At 41.3% G+C, this 14,084-nt stretch overlaps 1 protein-coding gene across 3 annotated transcripts in view; it reads right to left on the reverse strand.

The window, feature by feature from the left end:
- ERG (ETS transcription factor ERG) overlaps positions 1 to 13,401 on the reverse strand; it is a 109,732-nt gene extending 96,331 nt beyond the window's left edge. For all 3 annotated transcript variants that reach the window (XM_082655076.1, XM_082655074.1, XM_082655075.1), the window contains exon 1: positions 13,280 to 13,401. In XM_082655076.1, coding sequence (XP_082511202.1) covers positions 13,280 to 13,297 — 18 coding nt within the window. In that variant the 5' untranslated portion in view covers positions 13,298 to 13,401. The remainder of the gene's footprint in view (positions 1 to 13,279) is intronic.
- Between the last annotated feature and the right edge of the window lie 683 nt (positions 13,402 to 14,084).

The following is a 14,084-nucleotide window of genomic DNA, read 5'->3' on the forward strand; positions in this document are numbered from 1 at the left end:
TTAACTATATAATAATTGCAGTACTGGAAGAGCTGCCTGATTCACCAATAAGCAAGGAAACCCTCCGTGTGAAGCGGTACATTGGATATCAGCACATGTGTTTAAGGGATCAAGTTACAGCTTCACTGAAATTTCTAAGGAGTGACTGCAGTTAACAAAAGAAGAAAATCAAATGGTGCCCATCGTAATCCATTAAACACAACTCTTCATGACTTTGTACCCAGGAGGACTTTTTGCATAGGGGGTTGTTAACAGCTGAACATTTAGAGAAGCCAATGCACACCTTGGAGAAGCACTGGAAGGTGCTGCCACTCAGTAAAAGCAAAATTGCTGCTTGGTTTTGCCGCATCCAAACAAGTGTCACGTAACAAAATTCAGGCTCTGAGAACTGCATTTCTGCTTTTAGTTTTCACATGGAAGCATCTCCAGCCACGGGCCGGCACAGACATGTGCATTGATCGGGCACGTGCTCACAAATGTTCAAAACCCCATTAGGTTCTGGGAAGCCCAACGATCACCAGACCTTCCCAAGCCCAGGCAGGTTCTTTAAGATAACACACACTTATGTCTAACATCTGGCATTCAAATTGGACACAGGGGCACGCAAGACATTGGTCCCAAGACATAGTAATAACTCTGTCTTCTGATCAAGAAGTACAACTCCTCTCCGAACCTTGCGGAGGGCGACTTTACGATGCTTTGCATGTAAGAAATCAGTAATTGCTCATTGAATTAAATGAATTACTTCTCTATGATGTTATCAGCTCACTAATTAATGCCCTTGTTCATGCATTTATCATCCAGGCAGATATTCATTTACTCATTGAACACACATTATTAAAAGCCTGCCGCTTACCAGGCATGGTCAGCACAGATAAAAGATTACAGGACCCCAGCCATATAACTTAGGGCATAGAGGGCTGAACTTTAACAAGCAATGTTTTGAGAGTTTCTGTTTTTCAATGAGGTCCCATAGATTCCTAATCATGAACATTCACTGGCGATATGGGAAATCAGTAGACGTCTGCTTGCCTCTAAAGAATGTGTCAGCCAAAGTAGTTGGTTCAAAATAGCACTTGACTCCTTCCATGCTAGGACTACTCCAGAGACCAGCTGTGGCTCCCCACTGCAAGAACACATTCATTCATTCAATCATTCATTCATTCATTCATTCATTGGCACAGGCCAGAGAAAAGGCAAGGAAGGAGACAGTGAGTATCCTGCAGCCCTCCACCTTGGTTTTCTTTTTGGATCGTCAAAACTACTGGATTTCTGGGCTCAAAAAAATGCAGCTGAGTTCGGCTGCTGAAAATTTGGTTAATTTGTTGCTTGAACTCCTAAATGGACTCACAGTGGTGACTCTGTTATATTTATTCTACTATCCTCAAATGAATGGCACGAGAAAGAAACCAATTACATAGAGGGAAACACCTTCGTCTCTTTAGAAGAAGCTATAAATATCTAAAGGGTATTGGAGGAATCCAGTCAAAAGATGAACAGTAGAAACAAACACAATCAAGAATTGATTACTTCAAACAAAGCAAATAAGATATGACAGTAAATTAAATAATAAGAATGAGACTAGGATGAGTAACGAAGAAGAGCTCACATTAGTGAACATTTTTTGCACACAAAAACACATTACTGTTCAAGCATGGACATGTATTAAGCTGTTGGATCCTTGAACCACCACCAACAAGCAAGCGTTATTATCACTACGGAGTCTATTTTACAGATGAGGAAAATGAGGCACAGAAAAGTGAAATGCCCTGGCAACACTCGGTGGAACAAGGGTCAGCCCTAGGCAGTCTGGTTGTGCTCCAGAATAAGACACCAGGTCCTTAGGAAGGGATATGGGGCCTTAATCTCTAGAGGGGGTCATAAAAGTTCAGTCCTCATTCCTCTTTTCTTCACTATCCTGGAAGAAAAAGGGAATGAAAAAGGACTACTGAAATGAGTTTAATTTCTCCCATTCTATTATGCTTTTTAAAGAATATATCTGTGTGCATGGAGAACAGACAAAAGAATTCAAAAAGAATCCAATCTTAGCAGCCCCCTGATGGTGCAATATCAATTAATTTAACTTCCTTTTCTAAATTATTTTCTAAGCTCCTACAATAATTGTTTTGGAAATGGGGGGAAAGAACAAAGTTTGTATTATTATTTTGTCGTTTAAAAAATATTTTATCCTGCGGGTTTATTAAACCTGTATTCAGGTTGAAGAAAACAAAACAGAACAAAAGCAACCACCATCCGCAGGCAGGCAGTGGTGATTTTCAGAGAGGATGTCCAAAATGAGTCTACCAGCTATAAGGCCCTGCCCAGCACCACACAACCGTGATTCCTGTGGCACCGGAACCAATACAGACGCAGGAGATCAGAGAAGGCATTTTGAAAAAAAGCAGAAGTGGTAGGAGGCAGCATCTGGAAGGAAACATGTAGGGAGATGCCTTGTGGAGTTTCACTAAAAGGTAACAAAACTGCACAATGAAGGTGGGGGGGCGGCGGGCAAGTACACAGGAAGAAAGATCTTCATTCAAACAGGAGGCTCCTGAGATGTTACGGTGTCTTCCAACAAGATGAGCAAAAGTGTAAAAACAAATGGGTCTCCAAAAGAAAAATATCACTCTGGCAGCTTCATGTCAATTCCACCAAAATACGTGCCTTGAGTGACTGTGTAAATAAAGTCATTGGAGTATGTTCATGTACCAGCACCTTCATGAGACAGTACTACATCTAACCACGTCTGGCAGCTTCTCAGGGTCAGATATAATCTCTGCCTCCCCCTGGACGGCCATCAACATCTACAGAATACATACTGGACGTAGAATCTCTATTGGACGCTGTCCTCCTGTCCATTTCAATGCAAAGCTCACAGGCGCTTTCTGATCATCAAAGGAGGCACTTTAGCATGAAGTCACCCGACAATTAACAGCGGCTCAGTGTTCTGATTATTTCAGGGACCCGTAGGAGATCAGGGTGGAGCTGTAGGTTTCCATGCTTAGAGTAAGTAAACATCACTCTTTGGAGTTTTGCCAGTGCTTGAGCCGAGTGGCTTTCAGGTGCTATTTATTTTGTTTAGTTTATTGTTCAGTGTTACTGTTTGTTGACTTGATATATTTTTCCCCCCACAAAGGGGCCAGTCGGTAAGAACATATCCTGTAAGTGGAAAATTGATGATTCCCTATTGTTCAGTGTTTGTGTGTGGTGGTTTTATTTGCTTTGCTTCAAAGGACCTAAACAATGCATTCATTGGAATTTAACAACTGGTGTAAAATCAGCACAGAGAACAATCTGTGCGCTGAGATTTTTGTACCCAAATCGGGTGATCTCTGCTTGACTCAAGAAAGCAAAATCTAAAATGACCTTTACATCTAAATAACCACAGAAAAGAAAACCACTGACTGAATCTCAAAGAGGCGTATTTTTCAACAAATACAAAAACAGACTCATGCATCATTCTCCATGATTCCAAGGAGGCTAGAGTGCTCACAGGGCACAAGTCTTACTCATGGACATGTCTAATCTAGTTACCCTCCTCTGTAAAATCCAACCAGCAGACAAGACCAAGGATGAGAACAAGGGTCTAAAGCCATTACCTTAGAAACGTCGTATTTTCACCTACTTCAAGACAGTGAATTCTGCCAGAAAATCTGTAGCAATAGGCTCATTCCCCTTGGAGGGGAGCGAGCGCATCACAAACTGTGCATTCGCAAAGGAAGCTTCCATGGGGAGCTCTTCCTGCATTGGTGCGTCTCTGGTCGGGTTGGCTATCTGTGTAGGAAGTGGACGCAGGAAGTATCTGTCTACAAACCCTTTATCCTCAAGGTAATTGCTACAGCAGCATTTTACTGTTTACTAAAGCAGTAAACATGTGATCTAAAAAAAGATGTTTTCCATCTCCAAAGAACAAGGCTTAAAAAAAATGTATGTGCACTTATTTCATAACCAGCTTCTTATCAAAACCGTCGGCAATATGACCGTGCTTCCAAGAGTGAGTGAGTCAATGGGAACAGCTTTTGGGGTAGAACAGAAGCTTCTCTCTCAGGGATGCCCAAAAAACAAAGCCTGGTTTTCTTTACTGAGATGCTACTCTAGCAAAGCAAATTTTATTTCTCTTCTAAGCTTAACACAGGCTTAACAGAGTCAGGGTCTTTGGCTGAACAGGTAAAGTGAACAAGACTTTCCACGTTAACTCAAACTGGTAGAATGGATAGCCCATAAAATCACTTGTATTTGACCTTGGGCAACATTCATCTTTTTTATGTGGATATAAATATGCTTCTAGCCCTAAGAGTTCACACAAGAAGAAGTTAAAGATAGAACTCAAACGTGGACATGTGGCTACTGCTTTTGATGACTTTTACCTGGGGCAGGCAGAGCCTCCTGCCAATCTTCTCTTTATTTCTTTATTCCAGATGAAAAGCTTGTGAGCCTTCACTGTCCCAGGTTTCCTGGGATGACAGGAGTGATTGGCTATCTGTGAGAGGCAGTGTGGGGTGAATGGAAACGGGTCCGAGGAGAACCCTTGAGCACTGGAGATGTTCCGGGGGGGGTCCTCTCCATCATTACTGTTGTCCTTTATGTTTTGAAAAGCTCTTGTTGGGTTGTTAACTATTGCAGAGAAGAAGAAAGAGGAGGGAAGGAGCATGAGAGTGAGATGTACAGAGAGAAGCAGAGGGTAGCAAGGCCCCAGATTTATTCTCCAGGGCCGGCCATGCAGAGGCTCAGGCAGACTCCTCAGCAAGCATCTCTTAGCACTGTCTTAGGTCATCTCCAATACTGATAAAGCACTGTGAATAACTGAGAACGCACTGTTCTGTAAGAGTCTTTATTTCTTAATAAAGAGAAAAGAACATGTTAATCAGAGGAAAATTGGCTACTTGAAAAAAGAAAAAAAAAAAAAAGAATCAATTCACAACCTGTTGTAGAAATTGAAAAAGAAAAAAAAGCCTTCTATGGATTTCCTGATTTTATTCCTAGAAGGAAAATTGATCTGACTCGAGTGAATAATCAAATTAGCTAACAAGTATTAAGTACCTCTAATGTGCTCCATACAATTCCAACTCGGTTCATCTCCCCATAGCCCTGCGAAGTAGAAACTGTGGTTACTGCTTTTTACAGATGGAAACACCCAGAGATCGTGAGGTGAGGGGCCTGTCCAGGGTGAAATGCCAGGAAGACCATTTCTGTTTTCCCGAGAAGGAACTCAGGCCTGGAGAGGTGCCTTCACCTGCTGAGGCCCTACAGCATCAACTGCAGCCTCAGCTGGTCTCTCTCAGGACAGCCTCTTTCCACTTCCCCTCCTAGCCTCCACATCTATGCCTCCCTTTCCTTGTGAACAAGATAAGACCAATCCTTTCCCCACAGAGGCTATTTTAAGGATGCCGTGAAGAAATAGAGTCTTCAGGGCCTCCCTGGGCATAAGATAAACACGGCTGGGCTCGCTCTATTTCACCTTCATGCTTCCGATGCTCTTGGGAACATCAGGTAACACCCACGTACAACACAGATCCAAAGGGGACTTCGCAATATAAAACCACACACACTTTTTTTTTTTTTAACTCGGAGCAACGTATTAGGAAATCTACCTCAAATTGAGACACAAACTAATCGTGTTGACAAATTCCCAAGTGTTGTTTCAACAGTTTCCTCTTCCTCAAAGGTGAGCATCACATGCCTACAGCTAACTTTAAAAAATAAAAGTCAACAAGACCCAATGGGATCCAAAGGGAACAGGACGGTAAAGTCCCTATTGGCTGATGATTTCAATTAATGGACTTGGGGGCATGTGGATGGGAGCGATGGGGGGCAGATTTTGTCTTCAGTGGTGACTCTGTTTCAGTACTTGCTAAATTAAAAAACCCCATCAGTTTGCTATACTGTCATTTTATAATGGAAAGACAGATGTTAAATCATCAGGGTGGAGCGATTTAAAGGCCACTGTGTTAGATCCAGGAGCGCGAGTTCTTTGCACATGTTAGAAATGCTCTTTATTTTATGCCCCAGAAATTGACGTGCATTGTCTTGAACAAAATCATTTGAAGTAACAGCACTGATGTGAATGTTATGATTGGATTATGATGTGGCTTGAAAAATAAATAATTTTGCTTGGCCTTGGCATTTCTTTTCTAAACGTCTCGGCACTTATCTGTGCCTAACAGCAGATTGCCGTTCTTCCCAGAGTCTAATTCCATGAACACCCCTGCGGAAAGACTTGGTAAGGCCTGATGGAAAACTCAGAGACGTGGGCAAGGAAGTTGATACTTGGGGTGAGGAAACAAATCAGCAGCTGATCTGGAATCTGCAACCACGGGCCCCTTGGATATAGCCAAATATGGAAAGAATTCTTGGCACCAAGCAAGTGGAGAATGGGGTGCTAGAGTTTTAGCTGTTCAGTTTTCTAGTGCTTTATCTTAATTAGCCAGTGAGAGCATAATCATTGTTGGCTGTGGGTTTTTTCACACAAGAGTGGTAACATAAGTTAGCCAATTATAATAATTTTCATTATTTAATGTATCACACTATATCATTTAATACACCTTTTTTTTTTTTTTCCTGCACAGTAATTTATTATTTGGAGCTAAGTAAGGCAAATAGCAGGAAAAAAAAGATCAGATGATGATAAATTGAGGGGAAACAGATTTGTGTGCCCGAGCAAGTTTCCTAGCCTCTCTTAATCCTCTATCCTTATCTGGACAAAAAGCACCAGGATGCAGGCTGTGGTGAGCATCTCACGAGATAACGTGAGCATCCCGCACAGAGTCTGGCCTGGAATAAGCAGTTACAAGGATGATATTAATTTGGATTATGAATTCAAGCTACAAGATCTACCTTTTAAAAACGCTTTTCTCTATGATCTTTTCAACAGCAATTTAATTCTATGTAGTTAATGTGTGTTTAAACTAGGAGAGATATCTCTAAAGAAATACATCTACTTAAAATCTGCAATAATGATTGCAGATTTTACTAATATCTTCACTTTCTCTTGATGACCTTAAAGGATTTTAATCAAAATTTATTTTTCAACAACTATTTATTGAACCCCTATGCTTTGCCAGGCTCTGTCAAGACACAGAAGAGACGGACAGACTATCACAAGAAAACAGGTTCTATTGTTTACACAGGTAGACAAAAAGTAGAGTCACACAAACACAAGCAAAGCTGAGAGCATGTGTCGCCAGAGAGAAAACAAAGCAGGAGAGAGTGGACAGAATGAGGAATGTTCTTAAACTTTATAAAACATGCCTCAGCCAAGTTCAATAGGGGAAATATGTGCGAAATAAGTGATCAAACAGGCAATGAAAGTGTGAATAAGAAAAAGATCCAGAGGTCACAGTGGCCACTAGTTGAAATAGGTTCACAGCAAAAAAAAAAAAAAAAAGTGGAATGAAATACTATAATTACGGAAATACAAATAAAAATGAGATTCCATTTTTGCCTGTCACAATGGCAAAGATTCAAAGAGTGAAATATTCAGAGTTGTTATGAGTTCAGTGGAACTGGCCTTATCTATGGCTACAAGTGGGAACTGGTACAACCCTTCTAGAGAGTAAAGTGGTCATTTTTTTTTTAAACTGGCAAATATTTAAATTTGGCAGAGACTTTAAAAATATGTACACCCATTGGTCCAATGATTCCTTTTCTAAGCACTAACACTAATAAAATCATTTTTTTTTAAATTACATAAAGGGTACATTGCAATATAATTGGTGAAAAACTGAAAGCAATATTATTTCCTACAATAGGATATTGGTTATATAAATCATAATACTTATTTAAATGGAATATAATTAAGCATAAAAATTCTGCTTATTAAAAAATTGTAGTGACATGGGGAAATGTTTGTAAAACAATGTTAACTGAGATGAGCAGGACAGGGAGACAAAAGGACAGACAGAAACACACAGTAGGAAGACACACACCAAATGCTGGTAATTTTCTCTGACTGCCTGGGGCTGGGAACAATTTATATTGACTCTGTAATGATTTCTTTTTTCATTTTCTCTACAGTGAGAATGTTTTATGACTGTAATTTGTACAAAATAACAAGATGCATTTTTCAAAATTAATGAGAATACAGGACAGTGGAGGATTCCAGTAACCCTGTTCCTGCCCTAATCAGAAGCAAGAGGCACTGCAGGCCTCTGCCCTCCTTCAGCGACGAAGCAAACAGCCTCCGTCCTCAGAACAGGACTAAACCAACCCTCTGATCACCCATGCCTTGAGGGACCCCCTGGACACTCCGCCTGCCCAGGTGTTTGGTCCCTGCCCTGCTATACCCTTCTCCAGGGACCCCTAGGAGCTCCTTGCCCCTCACCTCTCGGCTCCCGTGTGCCCTGCCCTGGCTGGGAGGCCGCAGTAGTGACCTGTGGAAGTGACCTGTTATTCTCCCTGTCTCTTCAAAAGCGTTAGCACAGAGTCTGTGTGCCTCTGGGCTTCACAACTGAAGCCGGGTAATGGAACACATAGAGAGAATTCAGAGCAGGGCCAGAAAGACAGTGCAATTTATTAGCAAAGGTTAGATGGACTTGGATTGTCCGATGGCGTCTGCCACTTACTGAGCACCTACTAAAGGCTCTCCCACCCTGGACTCGCATCAGGACGGTCATTATAATCCCACCTACAGGTGAGGAAACGGAGCTCAGACAGGTTAGGGCCCTTGCCCAGGGTCACGTGACTAGGAAGGGTTCAAATGCAGGTGTGTCCGTGGCCACATAACATAAGTAAAGAAATCTCAGAGGTGACGGGGGGACAAAGTCCCCTGAAAAGAGAAGAGCCGTCCTCTAACCTGTGGGGACAAAAGGAGGGGATGCTGCATTTGAGGCATTCCCTAAGCCCTAGGAAAAAATCCTGCTGGAGCAGATGTGTCACCACCATTGGAAAGGCCTGGAGACTGTCTCTGTCAAACCCCCTTCTCGGAAGATTTTACACTGCAGAGAAACTCTCTGGTCCTGGCTTTCCAACGGCCTCCTGTATTGTGATTCTCTTCTGTGTCAGCTGTTAAATCTGCCAGGGTATTGGGATGCCAAAGCGGAATGTTCTGCTTTGGGTCTCCCCTCCCACAGAGGGAACCTTATTCTGAAATTCTAAACACAGAAGTAATATTTTCCTGAAAGCATCAGGAACGATTGTTTCATTTATTTATTTTATTTCTACTTATGGTTTTTCAAGAGACATCGACAAGCGTACGTATGTGTCGGGGTAGAGGAGAGATTTAAGCAAAGATCTGTTTTGTAAAAAATAAAAAAAATTTTAATGAAATAATCACTTTAAAGAAAATATAGATAATTAAAAAACAGTTCAGACTTCCAGAACATTCTCTGAGAGTACTGCAGTCCTCCATAAGTATATTTCATGGGAAGAATGATCCACAAATTCTATCCTTTCCAATTCTCCTTTCCACGCCACTGAGGCAGCGTGCCCAGCCTCAGAGAGAGCTGTAGGAGGAAGAGTGCTGTGTCCCGTCCAGAGGGGGCAAACTGTGTCCAGAGCCACCCACGGATGCAAGCAGCAAGTCATTTTAAGATAACGGCCCATAATTCCACCTTTAGGCCAGTGTTCTAGAAACATGACATTCACATAGTGGTGCAACAGTATTTTCCGTTTTCTATTCCTTCCACTGTCACAGAGTCCTCTAAAGTAACAAGGGATGAAACAACTGAAATTCCACTTGAGCCAATGAGTTGTTGAAAATTTATATGCCCTAGAGCTATTAAGCTCATTCATCACATCCCTTAAAATCCTATATATGAACTTCCTTCATATAACCCTGAGCTTTTAATTTTAAACAAGTTTGCTTCACACATGATAGCAAATATTCAGCAAGAGCCTGCTACGTGCAAGCCATGAAATACGTAAAAGATGCTTCATGTTTTTAAATTAACTTCTTTTTTTTTACTGAAGTATAGTTGATGTACAATATTATATGGTACAGATGTACAATATAGTGATTCCCAATTTTTAAAGGTTCTACTCCATTTCTAGTTATTATAAAATATTGGCTATAATCCCTGTGCTGCACAGTATATCCTTGCAGCTTATTTTATATATAATGGTTTGTCCTCTTCATCCCCCACCCCTACGTTACCCCTCCTCGTCTCCCCCTCCCCACTTGTAACCACAAGTTTGTTCTCCACGTCTGTGAGTCTGCTTCTTTTTCTTATTTGTTGTAGTTTTTAGATTCCACCTATAAGTTATATCATGGTGATCATCAAAATCCTCCAACCTCTGTCAAATCAAAGAAAGGAACTTCTTTAAACAGCTCATTGACACCGTAATCATGTTCTCCCTCAGCAAGCCTTGTTAGTAACTTTCCATCCCCTGATTCTAAGATGCTCTCCACTCACGCTGCTGTTTGCAGTTTGCTCTCTCCTGGTCTTCCAGTGCCAGATCTGTGATAAAGGAAAATGCCCACGATCCCCTCTTAAAGACTAAGGACCTTTAAACTCTAGGATCAGGGGCTGTAACCTGGGGTTCACGGACCACCCAAGGAGTCCAAGGACAGAACTGGATTTCAATAGTATTAGCTGCCCTTGTCACTCTATGTATTGCCTTTCCTGCATTTTAAAAGCATTAATCTGAGACGGGATTGCAGGCTTCATTAGACTTCCCGAGTGGCCCAAGGCATAACAAAGGATCAGGGAAGTCTTTGGGAGATTGGATTAAAAATCCTAACAGAAGCAAAATCAAGTTCCAAGGCTAACAACTGGCTGCTTGGAGTCTGTAAGCAAAGGCAGCACTGTTTTGTGCAGAAGGAAGGGAGGGGGTTGTAAAGCACCCCCCAGGTATCATCAGGTGGCCCCGGAAGCAGTGGAAGCACCAAAACTGATTCGTGAATTACATGTGGGAACATCACTTTTGATGCTTACGTTTTTATTAGAACTCTTAATCTGATCTTAAAATCCACGGCCCTTTAAGGATAAACCAACCGACAGACTCACATAAACTCATAAGATTCCTTTACTTCTTCCCATGGAAACACTCTTTTACCATTTCCAAAATACCAAGGGAAAATGATGGTGAGAATCATAAAGACGGGATAAAAACACAGAGCTTTTCATAGTGCCTCATAGGGTCTTACAGACATTCACGCCAAAAAAAAAAAAAAAATCCACTGAGATGCGGAGACCAACTTAACAGATTCTGTGCATCTGATGCTTGATGGACTAATTGATTTATTTACTGAAACAACAAAAAACAGAGTGCGTTTGAGACTGGAAATTGCCCGTATGACAGACTTTCCTAATTCCAACGGACAGCCGTAATTTTCCCTATGCTAATTTGAGCTTTGCACTAACGTAATTAAAACTGCAGTCAACAGACTCAGGCCTCCTTTTTTCCACTCTATAAACAAGTCTGTAAAGTCATCTCATTACTTTACCCAGGAAGCCTAGCAGAACATTTGTCAAAGGAAGTTACCTATAAAGAGGGGCTATTTTATTTTAACAGAGGATTAAAAAGAGTCTACTTGAAGTCATTTTTGAAAGTTCACTTAAGCTATATATGATACACAGATAATGCAGTGTAATCAAATGTTAAAGTAAGCATAGTCTCCTGGGTAAGTGGAAACTATTTCCCAAAATTCATCCTGAAAAACACAAAACGTTCAAGCTTCAAAAATATCTTCATCTTTTCAGAAACGTATACTTTAAATTAAACAGTATGACACATTTGTATTCTATGCAAAACATACCCCACACCTAAAGGATTGTCTGTTATTTCAATGTCCTTTAATACACTGATTTTTTTTGAAACACACACACACACACACACACACACACACAATTGTACCCAAGCTATTCAAAATTTACAAAGAACATTAGATTCAACTGCTATGAAATATGGACACAAATAAGGGTAAAAATAAGAATTAAGAGGGCAGCATTTGGGGTTATAAAATCAAATAATTTCTACTCATATAGCTCAAAGCAGAGTACATCAAACCCTCAATTTTAAAATTCCTTTCTATACAGTTACACTTCAGCAGTCTTCAATCCTTGAAGAAAGAAAAATCTCTGTAAGATTAAAATCTTTGATACATGATTTTTTAATATGTATTACTGAACATACCTTGAAAACCAAAACCTATCTTGAGAACTAGAAACTGAACAGAACTTCTGAAACATAGTTTATGCAACGGGTATTAATTAAATCCTCTCGCACAAACATTTCAAATTCCAAATCAAAGAGGCTTTTAAAAATTGTCCTGGCCCAGTTCTGGGCAAACTTCTATATTGATGAGCTTTCAGATCAACTAAAACCCTTGATGAAAACACAACCAAATGCTTCTCACCTACATGCAGCAAAACTAAAGACATGCAACCCATAAAACTTGCTTTTTCCTCCTGTCAGTATCTGTTTTTGTTCCTGACTTTTCTCATTTCTAGAAATGTCACCAAGACGTGCTGGCCTTGAAAATATTGTGACAGACCACTTCACGGGCTCTATGCCGCCAGCTTGCACTAACCATCAAACTGGCTTCAGTTCCAGGAATCAGACTACATTCACGTTTCTACCTCTGTGCATTCACCTCCACCTTAATCTCTCTATTTGCAAGAAAAACAAAACATCAGACCACACACCCCAGAGCACAGAGAACCAACCCGCAATTCCCACAAAGCAACCATCACGGAGAAGAAAGTCTATTCACAGTGCACCGAGGAGTAGGTACTTTATTAAAGATAAATACATAACCGAACAAACCAAATTACCACCACTTGCATTATGAGAACGCTCTGTTCTCAGCCTGAAGGTTCCAAAAATCAAGTCAACATTGGCATGTCCCATGACTGACAGCCACTTGCCAGGCATCTCTTCATTTCCACAGGGACCGGCTGGCACCCTGATGGTAAGGAGGCCTTCAAGAACGTCCAAAAGTTCAACATTTCCAAGCCCATCTTTTTCTCCGACCCTGCCCTCCAAACTCTCCAAGTCCATTGCCTTCCAGCAGATACACATCCAGGCACCGCTAGAGATAGTTAAAGAATATGAAAATTCGGACGCGCTCTTTGAAAAGCTTTTGCAAAAGGTCATCCACAGCCCTCAACCGTGAATTTAGAAACCCCAATTTTTTTCTGAGTTTGAAGTTTTTAAGCCTTGCGGATGGTTGGAGTAGGAAAAAGGAAATTTACTAGGCAGTGCAAAGGAAATCTTGTTGTCCTCTATTGTGGCAGCGGGGGTGTTGCCCAATGCTAACTTATCTGCGTTGATAAAGGAAACCAAAGAAAAGAGTAACAAGCACAGAATTTGGTCAAATGAAAAGGAACCCTCTCCTTACCTTAATAGTGCTGGCCATAATGCAATCAAGTTTATTGATCGTTAATAAATGTTAATAATAATTATTGCTTCTCTCTGACCAGAAAGTAGTTTTGATGAGGTTGTTTAGAGCGGATGAGATTGTGCTAAGTCTGGGAAATGAAGTCAGTCAATGGCAGGAAGAGGTTTCTATTGGTCCTGGCTGCCCAGCCCGAAGAAACAGGATATTTGGGAGTGGAGAGATAAGAGACCCTGAAAACAATGTTGTTTTTCTTGATGATATGCAGCCAGGAGATTTTTTTTTTTTTCAATTAAAAAAAAAAAAGACATCAATTGCCTGGGCCTGGGATGACCACAGCAGGTGTGACCCAGTGTGCCGCCCTGTGACACGCCGCCCCGGGGCAGGATGCAGATGTGGCGGGACTCCGAGTGGCTTCACGTGGGCGGCGCGCTCCTCAAGGCCCCTGGGTGCGGACGGGACTCCTGGGCCTCTGTCTCCCCGGATGTGCCACACGCCTGGGTCGCGGGGCCTAAGGCCCCTACCCGCTCCGCTTTGCAGGTAGTGCTTATTTCATGTGAATAGGCGACGACGTTTAATAATAGCCATTCACCTGCTGATTTTTAACAACCTCCACTGGTTCAGCATCTCAAGTGAATGTTCCAGGACAGTTTCATTTTCTCCTTCCAAACATAAGTAATTGCTATCGGCTCCACGATAAAATAGTTGAAAATGCAAAGACTCTAGAATGGAAGTAGCTAAGAGAAATAAAGAGGAAAACAAACCTGTCAAATCCTCATTTTCAAATATTTATATAAAATCCAAGGCA

The sequence above is a fragment of the Grampus griseus genome, assembly GCF_964374135.1.
Source record: "Grampus griseus genome assembly, chromosome: 5".
Classification (NCBI taxonomy): Eukaryota; Metazoa; Chordata; class Mammalia; order Artiodactyla; family Delphinidae; genus Grampus; species Grampus griseus.